Consider the following 23,170-nt stretch of genomic DNA (forward strand, 5'->3'; position numbering starts at 1 on the left):
ATCTAGTCATCTGCTGATGCCTTCCAGAACCATTGGCACTGCAATAGCTGGAAAGTCGCTTTACCTTAACGTGTTGTCCTGCAGCTTTACTGGCCCACACCCTGACTCCTGGAGCCCTGAGCTACAGTCGGCTCCATTAACAAACCCCTGTGCATACCTGTGCAATCAGTGGGTGCTTGTCACCACCAAACGTGGACCTAGCATTGGAGGCTTCATCCTACAAAGCCTCTGGGCTCCAGGACCCAGGCGGGACTTGGCAAGCTCTGAAAGAGTTGACAAGCGAGTTCTCTTCATCTGAGACATGCATCCTGGAACCCCTTACCCTGTATGAGTGAGAACACAAGGTGTGCAAGTGTGAGAGAGCTACACTTCTGAGATCCCAAACTCAAGGGATAGTGAGGAACGGCCTTAGCCTCAACTCCCCCCCAGCCATGCCCCCTGATGTGTTTCGTCCAGATTCCGGAGCTCTCACACTTGCACATATGAGCAACTTCTGAATTAATGCTAGAGACGCCACACACATACCAGTGTGGGTCACCGGAGGAGAGATTTTAGTGTTTTAGGTGCTCCAAGCATTTCTATTGGGTCACAGTGAGAAGGTGTCACCAGTCCTATCCATGTGCCATTGATTCCTCCTATGCTAAACTGTGCACCACATCACCTGGCAATGGCTTGTCTCAGTGCTTATCTGCTGGAAAGATTAATCCGACCAGCACCCAGCCATGGTAGATGTGCTCAGCCCCCAGCCATGGTAGATGGGCTCGGCACCCTGCCGTGGTAGGTGGGCTCGGCACCCCGCCGTGGTAGGTGGGCTCGGCACCCGGCCCTGGTAGGTGGGCTCAGCACCTGGCTGCGGTAGGTGTTCTCGGCACCCGGCCGTGGTAGGTGAGCTCGACACCCGGCCCTGGTAGATGGGCTCGGCAACCGGCCATGGTAGATGGGCTCGGCAACCGGCCATGGTAGGTGGGCTCGGCACTCAGCCGTGGTAGGTGGGTTCAGCTCCCATCCACGGTAGGTGGGCTCAGCTCCCAGCCGCGGTAGGTGGGCTCAGCTCCCAGCCGCGGTAGGTGCTTTGGGTGTAATAACAAATTTTAAATCCTTGCTTTTAGAGATTTTAGTGTTTTTTAAGATCAGTGCTCCAAGCATTTCTAATGGCTCGCAGTGAGAAGGTGGCACCAGTCCTATCCATGAGCCTTGATTCCTCCTATGCTAAACTGTGCACCACATCACCTGGCAATGGCTTATCTCAGTGCTTATCTGCTGGAAAGATTAATCCGATTGGCACCCGGCCACATTAGGTGTTCTCGGCACCTGGCCGCGGTAGGTGGGCTCAGCACCCGGCCGCGGTAGGTGGGCTTAGAAGCAGAGGTCCACCTTACGCGTTTGACATTTATCGGAACAGAGTTGGGAATTATGGCCGTGAGATCTCGTTATTGCGGTATCTATGACCCAGCGCATTAATACTTCATTTATTATGCTTTGGGTGTAAAAGACGATTTAAATAGCTTCTTTGATTGCCTCACAATGGTGCTCAGTCTTCTCATTGTGATAGTCTGGGGACTTTTCTCTCATCAGAGCCAGGAAGAGAAATCCCCGTGGGATTTTATAAAAGAGTCAACAAATGAAAGCCTAAAGACCATCATTGAAAAGGAAAGTAAAGCATATGTGTATCATATTCTGGTAATATACCGTGCGATGGGTTTATGAGCTCAGTTTATTTGCACAAGTTTGCTCTGGGGAGTTAAGGAGGTGAATTTTTTTGTTTTTCTTTCACATTGGCGCTATGACGGTTCTCAGCGAAGCGTGAATCCCCGGAGACGCTCTGCAGATAGAGACCTTCACAAAGCTGATTTCTGAAAAGAGGCGTTTTAGATAGTTGTTGTTTCCTAAGTATTGATCTTGTGTCAGTACAGGGGGTCGAGCATTTTTGAGGGTTTAGATTATGCATATACAAAATAACGCCCTATGCCAGATCAGCCACAGATATCTGGGCAAAATGGAAAAAGACGTGCAGTACCGTTCTACAATACATGGACAGTTCCCTTTTGCTTTATCCCTTTGAAAAGATTGCAAGTACAAAACAATACCAACCAATCTGCCAGAATTCCACCGTGCTCCTGACAACATGGTGCCGCTGCTGTACTCAAATCCCAACCGGCATTCTCAGCCTTGCCTGCTGGACAACTCCAACCATCCCAACTGGAGTCACTCTCCACATGTAGCTCTTGACTTTACCTTCAGAAATTTAACGAGAATTGAAATGGAAGCGTCACACCCCCCGCTTAGAGGTCCAGATACAACTTTATTCCATTAAAAGTTACGGGTACAATCCAAAAAGTAGCCAACATGTTTTGGGGGGGTTCAAGTGACTGGCAACAACGTGAGCAAACCAGAAGTGACCTGGACCTACAGTTGTACTTTTTCCAGTGTGGATTACAAGCACAGGCCTAGCCAGCAGCTTGCTTGGCTTCAATTCTCGTTACATTGCACTACAAGCCAAGGAGACCGTAGAGATCCTCTGGAGTGTAGAAGCCACCGGCCCAGGAAGCAGATCATTTACACCACCATCAGGGCCGTCTATAATATTGATCGGTCCCTGGCCAAACATATTTCTTGGGCCCTCCTGAATCCACTTATCAACTATTTTCGGGCAGTGTGGGCTCAATGTGCAGCTGCTTTGGGCCCCACAACAATGACTGGGCCCGGGGCAGCTTCCCGTTTTTTGCCCTTCGTTAAAGAAGGCCCTGATCACCATCAATACCTTAAGTTAACAAAACCAGTAAGATAACCCTATGGATCTAGCGCCATCTTTCCACTTTCCTCAACTGCTCTCTTCCATCAAAGTATTTCTGCTGGACTCCTGAGAGCCCCTGCCCATGCACTTTGCTGTGTGTGGGGGAAGGGCTTTCGGGAGATGTAGTGCTGGTGGCATACCTTAAGTCAAAAGAAATTGAGTTCCCAGCAGCTGCAAGAATTGATGGAACAAAATTGTGTCACAGGAAGTAATAAGAGTTTGGAGTGATGAAAACAAAAGAAATGTTCTGATTATTATATACAATTTAAGGCTCCTCACACGGGTGGCCGTGGGTGATACAAACAGGTAGTTGATCTGTTGGGTTTTTTTTTGAGGGGGGGGGGTTTAAGTAGCCCCAGAGCATCCACCCACAAGCAGACATGGTGCTACTCTGAGTACACATTGCAGTGGCTGGGATGCTTTTCACCGCCTGCCAAACTCTCCCATGTAATTGAATAGGGCCACACCACAACCGCAAGCTTGGCTCACATTTGAGGCTCAGTCCCACAATGCAAAACTGCTGTTCAACAGAAATAAAGGGAAAAAAATACTGGCTTCAGGAGGCGTCAACATCGCCTCCGGAATGCCTGCAAACCTTGCTAATCTGCTTTCTGAAAAGTGATCCAAAAATTGTCTTTAAAGGAGGCGGTAAACACAACTGGTAGTGTGGTAGAAGCCTAAGAAATAGCCGCAGGTTCTGCTGGTTGATGTATCAGAAAACCTTTAGCTGAAGCCTAGGCATTATGTTGGTGACATTCTCATCTGGCTTTTAGTTTCGACTGGCTCTTGAGTTACATATCCTTTTTGTTCACACCGGTATGTACTGAGAAAGCAATCTAAGAATACACATGACCTCATTTTCTTCTGTATTTTGTGTCCAACAAGGTGAGGAGACCAGGCCAGGCTTCGACATGGACCCCCTGCACTGGAAAATGGCCGAACTGAAAGTCCAGAGCCCCGACCAGCTTTTACAAGATGAAGAATTGGCTCGCCGACTGCAGGAAGAAGAGGAGAAACGCGTAGTAAGTGAACGTACTGCGTCCAACTAATCTCTTCCCCAAAAAACCGCAGCTGGTGACTTACTATACTTGTGTTCTGCAGGCAGAGGTGAAACGGCGCGACCAGCACGAGGACTTCCGGGCAGCTCAGGTCGCACAGGATGAGGTAAGAACAATTATAACATTGGTCATGATTATCTTTTGCACTCTGATTGGAATACAAAAGTGGACATTGGATAGGAATTGGATTTTAAAGGTGCTGCATCAATTAGCCAAACCTTTAAAAATTCAATAATATTTATTAAAAATCCACTTTAAAATCCATAAAGAAATTCACAAGATCTTTTTGATAACATTCACTATGTTGTAATGGCATCAACAGAGTCCTCTGCAATTTCTTCTACATGTTTCGCCCCATGGCTTCTTCAGGAAGTATATATGCATACAGGATACTACCAAAGATACAAAAATATATATAAGATACAAAATATTGTTGATCTAAATAAATGTATGTGCAAAGAGATAAACAAAAAAAAACCCACCCAAACACAGACCAACCACTCCATAATTAGATCCACATCAAGGAAGTGTCGCTGGGATGGAACAGGCTACACCATGAACCAGCAGAGAGCCTGGGATAACACTTGGACCACCGCAGATGAGGTATGTATATAGGATAAAAATCCTATGGACATAATCCACGTTTGTTCATTGATGCTATTTACTTTAGGGGTACACTTAAGACTGCACATTCCCTCACCCACATATTAGTTGCACATATTGTACTAATATGTGAGTGAGGGAATGTGCAGCTTTAATTGTTCCCCCTAAAGTAAATAGTAATAGTATCAATAAACAAATGGATTGTGTCCATAGGATTTTTATCTTGGTCAACATACCTCCTCTGCGGTGGTCCAAGTGTTTTCCCAGACTTTGCTGGTTCATGGTGCAGCCTGTTCCATTCCATCAACGTTTCCTGATGTGGATCTGATTATGGCATTTATTTAAATCAACAATATTTTGTATCTTACATATATTTTGGTAGTATCCTGTATGCATATATACATGCACAGTGAACAATTTGATCCCGGTGCCCTCATGCAGAGCCTTTCATCATCTGCCTCCCACTTGCTACCTCCCAGTTGTCCAGGGTATGCGAGTACCGGTGGGCTTGCCTCTACCTTGAGCCTATACATTGCCTTAGCACAATGCAGTCGCAACATGTCTAATTCTAGACACAGAAGGGACAGTCCCTATGTTTTGGAATCGCCTTAATAGCTTTGGCGCCGCTTGCAGTGCACCTACTGATGGTGCAAACATCTGCAGCCTGGAGTCATGTTGCCCTCTGCTCCATGAAATTACCACATCCTTGGAGTCCTCTTTGGATCCATCAGGTGTGGCCACCTCCTCAGTTTTTTTTTTTTTCTCTCTGTTTTAGCCGAAGTTCAGTCACACTTAATGGCCCAAATCACCTGATTTATTTGCTGACACTGATCACAGAGGGCCACAAGTATACTACCATGATCTCTCCTGCAGATTCTACATCTGACTGGCCTGCAGCCTTAGCAGTTTACAGGCCATTGGCCACAGACTGATTGGTTCCGGTCTTTAACTGATCAACTTACCTCTGAAAAGTTGCAGTTTACTAATATTGCCCCAAATAAAGGGGACTGTTTCAGCATTTATTGTGCAGATGGTACCCCTGTGAAGCTGGAGGATCCCCCTGTTACTTCTGCCAGAGCTTTTTCCAGTCTTGGGTTATTAAAATTCCTAAGGCTGCAAAGACTTTGCACATGCTTTTCCAACTCTTTCTATATGGCGATTAGAAGCATCCTGATAAGCTGTTTATTCCCCGAGCACTTATAAGCCATTTAGTGAGAATTTTTTGCAGAAGTGGTCTTTTCCCCGCTGTGGATCTGGTAGTGTCCCACCATAACAAGGCACTTGCCATTTCAGTCGAAGATGTGGCTGTGGGTTCCCGTAGAAGATACAGGCTTTACTCCAGCCTGTTACCTGTTCGCAAACCTGTTTGAGATTCCCAGTGGGGCGTTGGCTCCATCTTGGATCTCAAAGCTCTGTAGGTCTTCTTTTGAGGCCAGAAATTCTGCATGGAACCCACCAAATCTACCTTCACTAAGGAGACTTTCTGATTTCTGTGGACATCAAGGACATGCATCTTTCCAGCACATCGTTTCCTACATTTTTGCTGTGGGGCTTCTACACTACCAGTTTATGGCAGTGCCCTTCGGTATTCTCTCTGCACCTCCAGGTTTTCATCAAGGTGCTAGCTGCATTGTTGGCCCTGCTGTGCTCTTGCGATGTTGAGGGAACAGTCGGCGTATGCTCTGTGATCTAAATTTTGGTTATATTGCTCTTCAGAAACATTTGAATGCATTAAGGACTTGCTCTGATTATTTTCAAGGTGGTATTCTTTGTGGCCATCACCTCAGTGAGGCAAGTTTCTGAACTGGTGGTTTTATCTGCAAAGAATACAGACTGGTTTTGCATGTGGACAAGGGAATGTTAAGGATCAAGACTTCCTTCTTGCCTAAGGTATTTTCTACCATTCACCTCAACCAGCACACCGTTCTTCTGTTCCTGTCTGGCTCCAGGTTATCCAAAGGAAATTTTCCACCAGAATCTTAATGTGGTTCAGACCAAGTCTGTCTTTCAACCTCTGCTTCTTTTGAGATTTTTTTTTTTTTTTTATCCCATATGGACCTCAGAACAATGCTCCAACCCTGTGTTCCACCATCTCTAAGTGGCTCAGGAGAACCATCATCCAAGCTTATGGTCTCACATATTGGGTTCCACCCTTACCTTTGAACATGCACTCTATTAGATCTGTAGGGTGCAAGTCCTTCAAGCGGCTGCAGGCAGTCCTCAGTGTTTCTGCTGTTTTCTTGGGCCTGTTAGCATTTGTTTGCTGCGTTGCCCACCTCTCATTTGGAATGCTTTTGGACATCCCAAAGGTTAAAGACTTCCTGTGTCCCTCATTGGATCAGAAAGAAAATAAGACTGAAAGAAAATAGACCAGCTGCTCTCCAGCTCCCTTGTCACCTCCTGCCATTTTCTCCTTCAGGACTTCTCCAGTGCCTCTCCCATCCTCTGAAACTTCCTACCCCAGTCTGTCTGGCTATCTCCTACTCTGTAGACCTTTTTAGGCGATCCTTCTCTCCAGGGAGCCCTGTCCTTCCACTAACTAATTGTCAGGGCTGGGCTCAGCCCTTCCTTCTCTGAGCTGGCCGCTCAGCTGTCGGCTAATTTGCCAGCTCCTATCTCTCCACAGTGACTCACCTGTTGATGATATCCTGCTCGTCAGTCCTGCCTACTTAAGCCGTCCAGCCCAGATGATCTCTGCCTTCGCCTTGGTCACATCTCTAGAGACGCTCTCCTGTGTTCCTGTTAAAAGACTTGCTTGGCTGACATTCCTTCTGGCTCCAGATCCTGCTTGCTGTTTTTACTACACTCATCTCCGGCTCCCTGACATTTGGCTTGTCTGACTATCCGTTCCGGTTCCTGAACTCTGGCTATGTTTTGCCTACGTTTGTTCTTTTTACTTTTATTATTAAACAAGTGTGATTTAACTGTACTTCTGTCTCGGTCTGATTTCATGGTTTCTGACACTAATAAACTGTGCTTTTACTTTCCCCATTAGCTCACCCCCCCCCCATCAGTTTTACAGTTTTATCGGTTTTCAATCTAGAGCAGGGGGTCTCGAATTGGTGCCCCCCCCTAGCTGTTGCTGAACTACAAGTCCCGTCATGCCTGAGGGAGTCATGCTTGTAACTGTCAGCCTTGCAATGCCTCATGGGGACTTGTAGTTTCGCAACAGCTGGAGGGCCGCCAGTTTGAGACCCCCTGATCTAGAGTCACTTGTACCCATCAGCTATCCAAACCTTCCAACCCACCGGCATCCAACTAAAATCAAAATATTGGCTTTTAAACCTGGAAAAAAAAAAGATTTGATAATGCCTTTTAAAAAAAGGAGCCAATACCTTTTTGGTTTCTTTCCCAGGAATTTCTGGTGAATTACAACAATGGGTAAATGTTAGCTGCATTTTGATTGGATACATGCGACCTACTGCAGATAACCTCTCGTGTGTTTTTCCATTAGGAGATTGCGAAGTACATCCAGCGGCAGGAGCTGAGAGCCCATAGGAGGTCGGAGGATCTGGACCTGCCTGGGGACAGTGATGACGACGGCAGTATTTGTAGCTTCTCCGACAGGAAAAGCCTTGGAGTGAAGGTAACGTCACCTCAGACAGTCATTGTCCAGGCCTGCTGAACCCAGACAAAGGCCAACTACTACCGGGGGTCCTAAATCTCCGGAGTATTAGAGAATGAGATGTAATGCTGTGACCCCGGACTGTGAAGGAAGGGGGGACTTGGTTCTTACAAAGAGAAAAGTTCTGGGGGGGGGGGAGGACGGGGGACACAACTAAAGTAATAAATACCCGATCAACACCTTCGGAAAATACCAACGCTCGGTTCGGACTCCTACCCGCCCTCACCCTGTGTAATAAACTCAAAGTCCAGCACATGTATATCGTAACATGGAATGGGACTTCATATAGGTACAAAGTAAGAAAATTCTCTAAAAAGATATCGTTCTTTATTAGTTAACAATTAAAAGTAAAAATCCTAGTGGAACTGCAGTCTGCTCACATCATTTCCAATAAAAAACATCTTTTCCATTCTGAAGCTTCCCTCCAACCACTTTGCATATTTTATATATAATGTGATTCTGTATTTGCCAAATATGCTGCAGAAATCTCCCTCCATGGAGTCTGGCTGTAGCCATTTTAACTGTGGGCAGCTGAAGCTGCTGCCTGTTCACTTCCTGGATTTACACCTACAGCTCTGCAGCTCTCATTGTCCCTCTTATGACTCCCCCCCCTTCCTAGCAAACTCTAGCGAGTGTGAGAGAGAGCTGTGCATGATGTTCCAGAAGTTGCTTCTTACTTTTCACTGGACTGCCTCTGCAGGCGATATTGCATGGGCTATATGGACTTACATTAGTCAATTTTAACTATTTTAACTCCCTTGATCATTTCCATCCCCTATGATGTGTAAAGAGAAAAATGCGCAACCAAAAAAATTAAGAAAAGAGAATTATGTGATAAATGTGAAAAAAATACCAAAAACAGAAAAAAATTGTTTTTTTGCCCTATGAAGCTTGTATTAACATTTTATGGGACACATTGCATAGGACTGTTTTTTGATTCATCACTAGAATATTCCTTAGTTTTTGTCTTTATTTATTCTCAGTATTATTTATTAATCGCAGAAGCTATTTGCAACATTTTGGTATTTTTTTTTTCACATTTATCACATAATTCTCTTTTTTTCATTTTTTTGGTTGCACATTTTTTCTCTTTACACATTTTCACGAGTTGGATATTCTGTTTTATTTAGATGCTGCATCTTTTTGTTTAATATTCATTTTGTATATATGAATCATACATAAATATATATATATATATACAATATATACACCGTTGGGGTTTAGCGCAGATTGTTTCCTATATCTACCATCCCCTATGATGTCTTATATACTGATGTGCTAACACCTAGCTCGATGCAAGCGCCTACTCATCCCTGTGTGTGGAAAAAGGTATTTACTGTCAGAAAAAAAATTGTTTACTATCCAAAATTAAAACAACAAGGGAAGAAGATTTAATGGATGGAAAGATGAAAAAAAAAAAATACCGAAGTTGCGCTTTAAATGTAAAAGGATTGCAATCAAATACATCCAGGTTTTTTTTTATAGAGCATGTATACAATCCATCCATAGTGCAGATATCTTCAATATCAGTCTGTACTAGCACCTCAACGCGTTTCAACTCATAGTGAGTCTTCATCAGGAGTAAAAAAAGTTATATTCTGTAATACAAACATGAATAAATATCCACAATTCTCACAAGGAACAAAAAACAAACAAATAGGGAAGAACAGATGAAAAAAACAAAAGAACAAGAACAAAAAAAAAAAAGAAAAACAACAAACAGAACGGAAGAAAAAAAACAAAAAAACAAAAAAAAGTCCAGCACATGGCTCCGAGCTCCAACCGCTTATCTAGGAGACATACAGCTCATTAAAAAAAAACAGTCAAAGCATTTCAGCTGCTGCAAAAACACTTGTATGTTGCATTCAAAATGTGTTAGTAGATTGCATGTTATCTTAATGAAAGGACTGTCAAAACTAGGAGCAGTGTGCAGGATATTTTGTTGAATTTAATTTTACGTTGTCTTGTATGCCTCCATGTTAGTCATGTTTGAGATCATAGAGTGGAAATGATATTGAAGGTTTACTTTTCTTAGGGGAAGTAACAGGTTCACGTTATACTGGGCACCACAATGAGCACCCCTTATCCTGCTATCTGCTGCCAGATCCTGTCAAAAACCCAGTACCACTATGTATAGGGAGATCACGTGACCCCCCCCCCCCCCTCCTACCTTTCCGCACCTTCCTTACTCTCTCGCTGTAGAGTACTCGGTGCCTGATTGGCCAATCATGTCACCCGGTGAACACAAGGAGCTTGCCCTTTAAACTGCTAATGGAAAAATACTCGCTCACCCAGTGAATCCAGCATTGTCTCTATAGGGACCCAACATTCCGCATCGGCACACCACGTCTGGACCTTCATCTTTTTCTCCTATGTCTCTTCCGGGTTCTTGCAGCCCCCCCCCCCCCCCATGACGCCGAGTGATCCTGCCAAGAGAGTCCTTATTCAAACCCTTTCCTATGATGGGGTGACAACGCTGTATCCTTGTCTCTGTTATGTTGTCACCCCATCATGTAGCAGTATCAACACAAATTATGTAGGCGCGGCCTATCGGGAAACCCGTCCTGAAAAATGGCCTGCAGCTAGAGCTGCACAATTAATCGTTCGGAATCGTCATAGCAATTTATTTTGTTTCCCCCTTGCGATCTTAACAAAGCATTTTCCTGATTTTCTTTCTATGCAGAGAGTTCTCTGCTAAATCTGACAGTTGTCAAAAAAAAAAAAAAAAACAGGCAGTCTGCCAAGTATCACAACATTCCTCAGCTGCTGAGCTGACTACAAACATTGTAAGGTTTTGGATCAAAGGAATGCACTTCGGTCTGTAAATGAGGGAAGTTTAACCACTTAAAGACTAAACCTTTTTCTGACACTTGTCGGTTTCAAGTTAAAATCAGTATTGTTTGCTAGAAAATTACTTAGAACCCCTAAACATTATGTATATATATATATATAAAAAATATACACACACACACACATATATATATATTTTTTTGTAGCAGAGACCCTGGAGAATAAAGTGGTGGTTGTTGCAATATTTTATGTCGCGCTGTATTTGCACAGCGGTTTTTCAAATGCAATTTTTTGGGGAAAAAAAATACACTTTAATGAATTAAAAAAAAAACTAAACCGTAAAGTTAGCCCAATTTTTTTGTATACTGTGAAAGATGATGTTACGCCGCGAGAATCGTGATCTTTATTCTAAGCAAAAAAAAAAAAATTGCGATTCTCATTTTGCACAGAATCGTGCAGCTCTACATGCAGTCATCACTGGAGTGTATGTAGGCAGGAAGTGTCTGATGAAGCTCAGTGCTGCGGATCTCCTGCAGCCTCTTTACAAAGGATGAAAAAAAATGTGCAAACCAAGTTGTATTTTTTTTTATATATAATGGGAGTTATTTATAATACTCAGCGTCATTCATTAATCTATTGTAAGGGGTCCTGCAGGTTCAGATTATGACTCTGTAGCTTTGAGGCTGTGCCTGGTGCAGTGTGCAAGGCCTGCTTACCTCAGACACCTTGCCTGTTGGTTTTGTAGCTCGCTATCACCAGTTCTGCGGCCCGGCTTATCTCGGGTTCCCAGAAGAAGCCGTTTGTAGAACTTCCTCCTGAAGTTGTCAAGCGAGGACATTTATAGATCTATAGTGACAATTTCTGTAAAAGATTGTTTCTCTTTGCTCGTTAACGAGTAACCACATCGTTCAGCTGATACGGGACAGGAAGCTAAAGAAATAAAGCTGCTAATCGTGGCTCAGTGGAGGGAACACAATTATTTCCTCTTTTTATCACCATTAAATAATAGTTCTAGAAGATCCTCAGTCACCATTTCTGATGCAATGCTTGGAATGTCTCGGGCACGTGTGTGCGGCTTGTACTCCAGCTTTGTTTCTGTGCCGCCATTCCTGATTCTCCGCATTTCTGAGGAGTCTGGGAGAAAAAAGATCTCAACTCCCAGATTATGAACTGTATTGTCAGTCAGCCTAACCGCTTGAAGACACGCCGTGCGCTACATCTGACCAAATGAGCGTCATCAATTACAAAAGGTGTGTACCACATCCGGTCCTTCGCTCCCCTTCCTACTTACTGCCAATTTCCAGTTCCTAAAATTAAAGCCTGGAGTTGCTGTGTAAATAAAGCAGCTCTAGTAGATGCTGCTATCAAGAAAAGACCACCTGGCACAGGGTTTATAAACATTGTTTAGATAGGAGATAGAGAGATACAAAGTAACATTGTTTATAAACATTGATCAGACGGGAGATAGAGAGATGCAAAGTAACATTGTTTATAAACATTGATCAGACGGGAGATAGAGAGATACAAAGTAACATTGTTTATAAACATTGATCAGACGGGAGATAGAGAGATACAAAGTAACAATGTTTATAAAGATTGATCAGACGGGAGATAGAGAGATACAAAGTAACATTGTTTGTAAACATTGATCAGACGGGAGATAGAGAGATACAAAATAACATTGTTTATAAACATTGATCAGACGGGAGATAGAGAGATACAAAGTAACATTGTTTATAAAGATTGATCAGACGGGAGATAGAGAGATACAAAGTAACATTGTTTATAAACATTGATCAGACGGGAGATAGAGAGATACAAAGTAACATTGTTTATAAACATTGATCAGACGGGAGATAGAGAGATACAAAGTAACATTGTTTATAAACATTGATCAGACGGGAGATAGAGAGATACAAAGTAACATTGTTTATAAATATTGATCAGACGGGAGATGGAGAGATACAAAGCAACATTAATCAGACAGGAGATAGAGAGTCTCCATTGGATGGTTGTGTGTCATGGGTACAATGCCTGAGCACAGTTGGGAGACACGGACAGAGTGTTGTCACCCTATAACAGGAAGTGCCTGAACAATGACCTTCATGGCAGGAACACCGGGGATCATAACGAAAGTGCCAATTTTGAAAATGTTAAAAAACTTTTGAAATGACAAGTGATCTGTTACCATTAAATAAATTCAGGTAAGAGCTCAGAAAAGTTTTTTTTTTCAATCCCTACAGTATTTTTCTTTTCTTTAAATGGTTTTTAATTGACTTTTCATGCCTCTGAAATGGCCAGAGAATTGACACAGTAGAAAATGTCAATTCCCGAGCACAGCCCTTCTCCTCCTTGCTTGTCATAGCCCTCTCCCCGTCTGGGACGGTTTAATTACGGTCTTCGCTGGCCCAGCTCCTCCACCCATCCTCTCACCTCCCTACATAACCTTTTATGTAGGTGTTGGATGGAGGAATGAAGGAGAATACAATAGAGACTTGAGGGACTTCTCTGAGTTTTCTGTGGGTGCTGATATCATCGCCAAGATCCCAACACCAGTTTCTGGGCTTTTGAGGGATTGTCTACACAACGGGGGGGGTTATAACGAAATAACAACATACAATAATTGAACATATAATCATATAAGAACATTGTTGTTGAATTTAATGGTCTGATGACAGGGTCTCTTTATTGTTTGGGTTTACATATATTATAGAAGTCACTGTTTTTAGTTAATGGAGTTTGACTCTTCACTTTGTGTATTGTGTCTTCATTTGATCACCCCCATCCACCATTGTTTGCAGTTCCAGTAGAAGCCCTTCTATTGCCTACCTTGAGGAAGTTCTCCTCGGGGTACCAAATGTCCAGACTTTTCCTCTTCAGGTTCCAGTCCTGGGTGGACTTTGTATGATGATGGGGAGATATCACCAGGGGTTGTGGAGATTCATGTTCTTGGGTTGGTAGGGATGACTAGGTAACCTTCTTTTTGGTTTCCTCAGAATGAAGTGCCTTCTTATAACCAAGGACGCTTGGACTCCGAGGGCCTGGCATCACCGACCGAGTGCCGCACGCCTGAGAAAATGGAGCTGTCGGCAGTGGACGCAACTTGTGACCAGGCCAAGTAAGTTCTCACAGTCTGCCATGTACAGGAAATGTTAAAGTCCAACTCCAACCCAAATGTCTTCCGTTTCTTTCAGTGTTGAATAGACTGAGAGGAAAAATTTATTTTCAGGTTTTTGTTTCTTAGTTTCCTTATTGGGGAAATTTTCCTTCACTTCCTGTCCCTATAATGCCTAACAAAGAAATGGATGAGGGTGGTTGTCCACAGGACTGGAAGGCATGGACTGCAATAAAAATATTGTCGGGAGTTCGAACCTTTCTTCACTCCACTGAAAGGTCGTGTCTGTGTTCCTGCTGGAGATATTTCCCGTCACTTCCTGTCCAGACAGGAAATGAGAGGAAATTTCCTCAAGCACTAGATTTGAACCCTTTTCAGTTTTAGTTTTGTCTAGAATTGAGCATAATATTGATAGATTACATTCTTCAATGTTACTTGAAGGTCATGTCATGTAAGGTGGACCTTAGAGCATTATTTGGGGTTTGTGGCTAAATCACCCCTCTTACCACCTCCACTATGTGAAAAAAACTAAAAAGATGGGAGCACCACACTAGTTTCTACAGCCTATAAAAGATTTTATTCTGCAAAAATAATCAACGCGTTTCGGGACTTCAGCGCTCCCCCTTCATCAGGGCTTATACAGCAATAACCATAGGCTGAGGGATACTATCCTGGACTCAAAGTTGGAACCCAAGTAGGGAGTCTACAGATCATGCACAGGTCTTCTCAGAAGCTGGTTTGGAAGTCCACTTCTAGTCCTTTCACATTGTTTTTCAATCAAGACCTAATGAAGGGTGGGGGGGGGGGGGTTGGACCCCCGAAGCATGTTGGATACATTTTAGCATCTTTGTTACATTACCCCACAAGCCTAGGAGACCATGGAGATCCTCTGGGGTGCCCAGGAACCAGATCACCTCCATCAACATCAATACTTTAAGATGGCAATACCATTAAGACAACCTTAGGGGTCCAACGCTGTTTTCCCACAATATAGTAAATACATTCTTTTCAAGTATAAAAAAAAAAAAGTTTCATGTTTCAATACCCCTTTCTCAGGTATTCCTCAATAAAGGGGTGTAGGAGCACCCCACAGTGTCGTCCTTTTGGGACCTCATTTTTCATCTTTCTGTTCTGATGCGATTGGTAAACTTTTTTTTTTTTTGTACTTTTCCACTAAAGTTAAAGATTGGATCATTTTGTACATTGAGCCGTATTGTTGAGCACTGTACTCACTATGTGATATCATCCCATTGGGAATCTGTCAGTAAGGATTTGATATAAAATGTTGATTATTTGTTTTAGGGGTGTGCTTGTTATTATAATTGTACGATGTTTTGGGGGTGAATGGATGGCACCCTTCTAAATTTATAGCATATTAGTGGTGCACCAAAATGGAAATTTCCGTGGCGAAACCAAAAATTCAGGATGCAACTGAAACCGAAATGCAAATGCAAAAAAATGTAAAAAAGTAATTTAATTAATATGGCTGCGTTTTTGCATTGAAATCAATAGGGGGCGTTTTTGTATTGAAGTCAAAGGGACGCGTTTTTGTATTGAAGTCACCGGGACGCGTTTTTTGCATTGAAGTCACGGGACGCGTTTTTTGCATGGAAGTCACCGGGACGCGTTTTTTGCATTGAAGTCACCGGGACGCGTTTTTGCATTGAAGTCACCGGGACGCGTTTTTTGCATTGAAGTCACCGGGACGCGTTTTTGCATTGAAGTCACCGGGACGCGTTTTTTGCATTGACGTCACTGGGATGCGTTTTTTGCATTGAAGTCACCGGGACGCGTTTTTGCATTGAAGTCACCGGGATGCGTTTTTTGCATTGACGTCACCGGGACGCGTTTTTTGCATTGACGTCACCGGGATGCGTTTTTTGCATTGACGTCACCGGGACGCGTTTTTTGCATTGACGTCACCGGGACGTTGTTCAAGGGACAGATGACCGGTTGGTAGTTTTGGTGTCGTTGATCTTTACCTGTCTTAGACCAAGCTGTTGTTTCCATCCCTCAGGTCTGGCCCATCCCCCATAGAATGGAACACATTCTGACTGCACCGCATTTCCCTCTTCTGATCACCCATAATGCTTCTGGTGGCCCTTTTTTTTTCACTCCGTGGTTTTTGCTGAATGTTGGTTTATTCTTTTGAGAAAACAGACTTCTAAAAATAACCATCGCCCACGTCATCGGGGGCTGAGTGCCAGCGTAACGCGGTGGAAATCTTGAATGAAGTCTTCTCATTACATTCTGTAGGCGTCAATTACCTGCAGGCTGTTCTACAAATATGTGTGTGCGCTGCACATCCGTGTCCCTCTATGGGATTCGTTATATCTTACCTGTCCTATTCCCGGGAGAAATGGCGGAACTCTGGGGTCTCTGCGTGGGATACAAACTCTCCCCTTTTTAACCATCCTATCTTCTTTTTTTTTTTTTTTTTGCACATGTTAAAATCTGCATTTTTTTGGTATAAATTGCTTTTAACCCCCAAAAAGTATATATTTTTTTTCTGAAAGCAGCAGCCCTGGAGAATGAAATGGTGATAGTTGCAATTTTTTTATGTTGCAGGATATTCACACAGCTATTTATATCTTCAGGGGAAAAAAAGTGCACAAATTAATTTTAGCGCAAACACAAAGTACACATTTTTTTTTTTTTTGTAAAACATTAAAAATTTTGTTACGTCAAGTAAATGGATACCCAACACATGATGACGTCACAAAGAGCTACGGAACCCAAAATTCTCCACAGGAGACGCTTTAAAAAAAAGCTTTTAGAGGTTATCAGTTTAGAGTTGACCATAAATGATGTCCCTTTAAAGTGGTGTTCCGGCCGAAATGATACTTTTTAAATAAAAATCCCCCTATAATACACAAGCTTAATGTATTCTAGTAAAGTTAGTCTGTAAACTAAGGTCTGTTTTGTTAGTTTATAGCAGTAGTTTGTTATTTTATAAACTTACAGCAGGCCGTGGCCATCTTAAGTGTGGGCATCTGAAGCCAGACTGTATTTCTTCCTGGATCTCATCCTTGCAGATCTCGCACATGCTCAGTGCAGCACAAGCAGTGTAATAGGTTTCAGGTCAGGTTTCCATAGCAACGGCAGTGTCAGAGGAAGTTGCCGCCCCTTCCCAGAAGGCATTGCAAACAGGAAATGATGCGATGGGCCGCGGCCAGGGAGGAGGAAGTGAAAATGAATACAGCAGATATACAGGAGGTGCTGAGAAAAAAAAATATCCAATTTGTTTACAGTGCGCAGTTTAGTGAGGGATGCTGAAGAGTTGTAAAAGTGGGTGGAACTCCACTGTAATTACAGCTCTCCCTCCGACATTCACCACAATACCTCACATGTGTGGTGCAATCCATGTTTACATACCTGTGCGGTGCAGTCCATGTTTACATACGTGTGTGGTGCAGTCCATGTTTACATACGTGTGTGGTGCAATCCATGTTTACATACGTGTGTGGTGCAGTCCATGTTTACATACGTGTGCGGTGCAGTCCATGTTTACATACGTGTGTGGTGCAATCCATGTTTACATACCTGTGCGGTGCAGTCCATGTTTACATACGTGTGTGGTGCAATCCATGTTTACATACGTGTGTGGTGCAGTCCATGTTTACATACGTGTGTGGTGCAATCCATGTTTACATACGTGTGTGGTGCAGTCCATGTTTACATATGTGTGTGGTGCAATCCATGTTTACAATAAATCCGAATCTATGTGAAGTCATCAGATTGCAGGGAGTTCTTTTCTTCTTGTGAAAATTGGGACGGACATTTTTGGGGAAATTCATTTCTGGGTAACAGTGTCATTGTGTTCTTTAAAACAATTTTAAACGCTAAACTCACCACTTGTCTTTGTCTGTGGCGGGGGGCTCTAAATTGTTCTAAATTAAGGGCTGATTAATTGACCTTTGGATTATAGAGCAACCAGACTATGACCAGTGGGAGTAGAAAATGTCCCAGCATCAGAGGGAGTAAAATAAACAAAAGTAAAATGTTGCCCCATCATTGGTATCAGTGGGAGGAATAGTGCCCCATCATTGGTGTCAGTGGGGGGGAATAGTGTCCCATCATTGGTATCAGTGGGAGGAATAGTGTCCCATCATTGGTATCAGTGGGAGGAATAGTGCCCCATCATTGGTGTCAGTGGGAGGAATAGTGTCCCATCATTGGTATCAGTGGGAGGAATAGTGTCCCATCATTGGTGTCAGTGGGAGGAATAGTGCCCCATCATTGGTGTCAGTGGGAGGAATAGTGTCCCATCATTGGTATCAGTGGGGGGAATGTTGCCCCATCATTGGTATCAGTGGGAGGAATAGTGCCCCATCATTGTATCAGTGGGGGGGAATGTTGCCCCATCATTGGTATCAGTGGGAGGAATAGTGCCCCATCATTGGTGTCAGTGGGAGGAATAGTGACCCATCATTGGTGCCAGTAGGAGGAATAGTGTCCCATCATTGGTGTCAGTGGGAGGAATAGTGCCCCATCATTGGTATCAGTGGGAGGAATAGTGTCCCATCATTGTATCAGTGGGGGGGAATGTTGCCCCATCATTGGTATCAGTGGGGGGGAATGTTGCCCCATCATTGGTATCAGTGGGAGGAATTGTGCCCCATCATTGGTGTCAGTGGTAGGAATGGTACCCCTTCATTGGTGTTGGTGGGAGGAATAGTGCCCCATCATTGGTGTCGGTGAGAGGAATAGTGCCCCATCATTGGTGTTGGTGGGAGGAATAGTGTCCCATCATTGGTGTCAGTGAGAGGAATAGTGTCCCATCATTGGTGTCGGTGGGAGGAATAGTGCCCCATCATTGGTGTTGGTGGGAGGAATAGTGTCCCATCATTGGTGTCAGTGAGAGGAATAATGTCCCATCATTGGTATCAGTGGGAGGAATAGTGCCCCATCATTGGTGTTGGTGGGAGGAATAGTGTCCCATCATTGGTGTCAGTGGGAGGAATAGTGCCCCATCATTGGTGTTGGTGGGAGGAATAGTGTCCCATCATTGGTGTCAGTGAGAGGAATAATGTCCCATCATTGGTATCAGTGGGAGGAATAGTGTCCCATCATTGGTGTCGGTGAGAGGAATAGTGCCCCATCATTGGTGTTGGTGGGAGGAATAGTGTCCCATCATTGGTGTCAGTGAGAGGAATAGTGTCCCATCATTGGTGTCAGTGGGAGGAATAGTGTCCCATCATTGGTGTCGGTGAGAGGAATAGTGCCCCATCATTGGTGTTGGTGGGAGGAATAGTGTCCCATCATTGGTGTCAGTGAGAGGAATAGTGTCCCATCATTGGTGTCGGTGGGAGGAATAGTGTCCCATCATTGGTGTCAGTGGGAGGAATAGTGTCCCATCATTGGTATCAGTGGGAGGAATAGTGTCCCATCATTGGTGTCAGTGGGAGGAATAGTGTCCCATCATTGGTGTTGGTGGGAGGAATGGTGCCCCATCATTGGTGTCGGTGGGAGGAATAGTGCCCCATCATTGGTGTTGGTGGGAGGAATAGTGCCCCATCATTGATGTCAGTGGGGGGAATAGTGCCCCATCATTGGTGTCAGTGGGAGGAATAATGTCCCATCATTGGTATCAGTGGGAGGAATACTGCCCCATCATTGGTGTCAGTGGAGGAATAGTGCCCCATCATTGGTGTCAGTGGGAGGAATAGTGTCCCATCATTGGTATCAGTGGGAGGAATAGTGTCCCATCATTGGTATCAGTGGGAGGAATACTGCCCCATCATTGGTGTCAGTGGGAGGAATAGTGCCCCATCATTGGTGTCAGTGGGAGGAATAGTGTCCCATCATTGGTATCAGTGGGAGGAATAGTGTCCCATCATTGGTGTCAGTGGGAGGAATAGTGTCCCATCATTGGTGTTGGTGGGAGGAATGGTGCCCCATCATTGGTGTCGGTGGGAGGAATAGTGCCCCATCATTGGTGTCGGTGGGAGGAATAGTGTCCCATCATTGGTGTTGGTGGGAGGAATGGTGCCCCATCATTGGTGTCGGTGGGAGGAATAGTGCCCCATCATTGGTGTCGGTGGGAGGAATAGTGCCCCATCATTGGTGTTGGTGGGAGGAATAGTGCCCCATCATTGATGTCAGTGGGGGGAATAGTGCCCCATCATTGGTGTCAGTGGGAGGAATGTTGCCCCATCATTGGTATCAGTGGGAGGAATAGTGTCCCATCATTGGTGTCGGTGGGAGGAATAGTAACCCATCATTGGTGTTGGTGGGAGGAATGGTGCCCCATCATTGGTGTCAGTGGGAGGAATAGTGCCCCATCATTGGTGTCAGTGAGAGGAATAGTGTCCCATCATTGGTGTCGGTGGGAGGAATAGTGTCCCATCATTGGTATCAGTGGGAGGAATAGTGCCCCATCATTGGTGTCAGTGGGAGGAATAGTGTCCCATCATTGGTATCAGTGGGAGGAATAGTGTCCCATCATTGGTGTCAGTGGGAGGAATAGTGTCCCATCATTGGTGTCAGTGGGAGGAATAGTGTCCCATCATTGGTGTCAGTGGGAGGAATAGTGTCCCATCATTGGTGTCAGTGGGAGGAATAGTGTCCCATCATTGGTGTCAGTGGGAGGAATAGTGCCCCATCATTGGTGTCAGTGGGAGGAATAGTGCCCCATCATTGGTGTCAGTGGGAGGAATACACAAAGACTTGGGGGGCACACCCTAAAAATGCATTACATTAAAGATGGTGCAGCTATAAGACATACAAACTAAATAAAACATTACAGCACACATACAACAATGACATTTAAATCCAGCAAGGCCATTTAAAACACCTGAACATATTCAGCAAATAAGTAAAATAATGGGGATTTGGAAGGAATAGTGCCCCATCATTGAATAATGGGAGTGGGTGGAATTATGCCCCACGGTTGGTGTCAGTTGGAGGAATAGTGATCTGTATTAGTGGGAGGAAAGGTGCTCCAAGGGCTGGATAAAGACAAGCAAAGGGCCCCATGTGGCCCTCGGGCAACACTTTGGAGACCCCTGGTCTAGGCGGATATCTTTTAAAATGCAGTTTTCTAACCTCATCCCTCACTGCACCGTGTGACCACAGAAGCGCCACAGAGAAGAGGCTTCAGGTGAGCGGTTGCACACAGAGCGGGGAGCCTGCCGGGATAAGATAAGTTAAACTGTAGAAAAGAACGCTCTTTGAACCCTTGGAGATGGGTTAGAACTTGGGTTTTTATTGCCCTCTGTGAAATTTTCTCTGTGACACCAGGACACAAAATGAGGGGAATGGGTGTCCCCTACACAGGAAGTGAGGGAAGATTTCCCCAGCAGGAAACCAATGCAAGAAAAAAAAAGTAGCTGTCAGGAGTTCTGTCCCTTCTCCTGTGTTGGTTGGAGTTGGACTTTAATGTATGAGGGCCGTCATGTCTTCTTGTCAGATCAAACATGGACATTACTCCTGACGTGGAAGATTTGTCTAGTCCTGCCCCATGATGAAGAGTTGTAATGTTAGACGGGATCATTCATTCTTATATTCACTCTCCTACAGGCTGTGCTCCCCCAGGAATATCGCAGAGGAACTCGACCCAACCTTCAAATCCAAGAAGGACGCTCACCCTGAAGTCTTCACTGTCTGCTCTCAAGGTGCACAAAGTCACGTGATGTTCATGTGTAGATGTACTCAGTATGTCCCATTCCTGCTATGGAGAGCGGTCCTAAGACCAGGCCTCTGGAATGTTCCATAACTCCGTTCATAGTCCTGAGATGGTTATCAGACTTCACCCCCAAATACAAAATTTATATCCGTGTTCTGTACAATCTTCCCGATTTTCACAGGAACATTTGGAGCCATTTCACTGCTAGATGTCAGGTTTGCATTGAGACCAAATCGGGGTCTGCATTCAGATTTCTGCCCACTAATGAGTGCCTGTATATCATCCAACTGTACCCCACTCACATCAACCATACTCCCCTTCCTACCGTCCTTCTGTTCTCTACTCCACCCTACTGTACCCCACTCACCTCAACCATACTCCACTCCCTACCGTCCTTCTATTCTCCACTCCACCCTACTGTACCCCACTCACCTCAACCGTACTCCCCTTCCTACCGTCCTTCTGTTCTCTACTCCACCCTACTGTACCCCACTCACCTCAACCGTACTCCACTCCCTACCGTCCTTCTATTCTCCACTCCACCCTACTGTACCCCATTCACCTCAACCGTACTCCACTCCCTACTGTCCTTCTATTCTCCACTCCACCCAACTGTACCCCATTCACCTCAACCGTACTCCACTCCCTACTGTCCTTCTGTTCTCCACTCCACCCTACTGTACCCCACTCACCTCAACCATACTCCACTCCCTACCGTCCTTCTGTTCTGCACTCCACCCTACTGTAACCCACTCACCTCAGCCGTACTCCCCTTCCTACCGTCCTTCTGTTCCCCACTCCACCCTACTGCACCGCACTCCCGTCAACTTTACCATACTCCACTCCTTACCGTCCTTCTGTTCTCCACTCCACCCTACTGTACCCCACTCACCTCAACCATACTCCCCTTCCTACCGTCCTTCTGTTCCCCACTCCACCCTACTGTACCCCATTCACCTCAACCGTACTCCACTCCCTACCGTCCTTCTATTCTCCACTCCACCCTACTGTACCCCACTCACCTCAACCATACTCCCCTTCCTACCGTCCTTCTGTTCCCCACTCCACCCTACTGTACCCCATTCACCTCAACCGTACTCCACTCCCTACCGTCCTTCTATTCTCCACTCCACCCTACTGTACCCCACTCACCTCAACCGTACTCCACTTCCTACCGTCCTTCTGTTCTCTACTCCACCCTACTGTACCCCACTCACCTCAACCGTACTCCACTCCCTACCGTCCTTCTATTCTCCAGTCCACCCTACTGTACCCCATTCACCTCAACCGTACTCCACTCCCTACCATCCTTCTGTTCTCCACTCCCCTTTCATATCGATTTCATATGTATTGGTCTGTGTATGGGGTAACGGTATCTTCTGCTTTATCTTACACCTCTCTATATATCCATCTTTTCTTTTCTGTTATACGCTACTCCACTCCACTCCTACACTGTATATATGACTGTATTCCACACTAGTATATTGTACTCCACTACCCTCTACTCTACTCAACTTTACCATACTCTACCATACTCCACTCCTCTCTACCCGACAGT

At 44.7% G+C, this 23,170-nt stretch overlaps 1 protein-coding gene across 4 annotated transcripts in view; it reads left to right on the forward strand.

Moving 5' to 3' along the window:
- Positions 1–23,170, forward strand: part of LOC141111421 (uncharacterized) — a 133,836-nt gene that overhangs the window by 107,953 nt on the left and 2,713 nt on the right. For all 4 annotated transcript variants that reach the window (XM_073603712.1, XM_073603710.1, XM_073603713.1 and 1 more), the window contains 5 exons: positions 3,680–3,816; positions 3,896–3,958; positions 7,910–8,041; positions 13,867–13,988; positions 21,507–21,601. In XM_073603712.1, the coding sequence (XP_073459813.1) occupies positions 3,680–3,816; positions 3,896–3,958; positions 7,910–8,041; positions 13,867–13,988; positions 21,507–21,601 (549 nt within the window). The remainder of the gene's footprint in view (positions 1–3,679; positions 3,817–3,895; positions 3,959–7,909; positions 8,042–13,866; positions 13,989–21,506; positions 21,602–23,170) is intronic.

This window comes from Aquarana catesbeiana, linkage group LG10 (genome assembly GCF_042186555.1).
Source record: "Aquarana catesbeiana isolate 2022-GZ linkage group LG10, ASM4218655v1, whole genome shotgun sequence".
Lineage (NCBI taxonomy): Eukaryota > Metazoa > Chordata > Amphibia > Anura > Ranidae > Aquarana > Aquarana catesbeiana.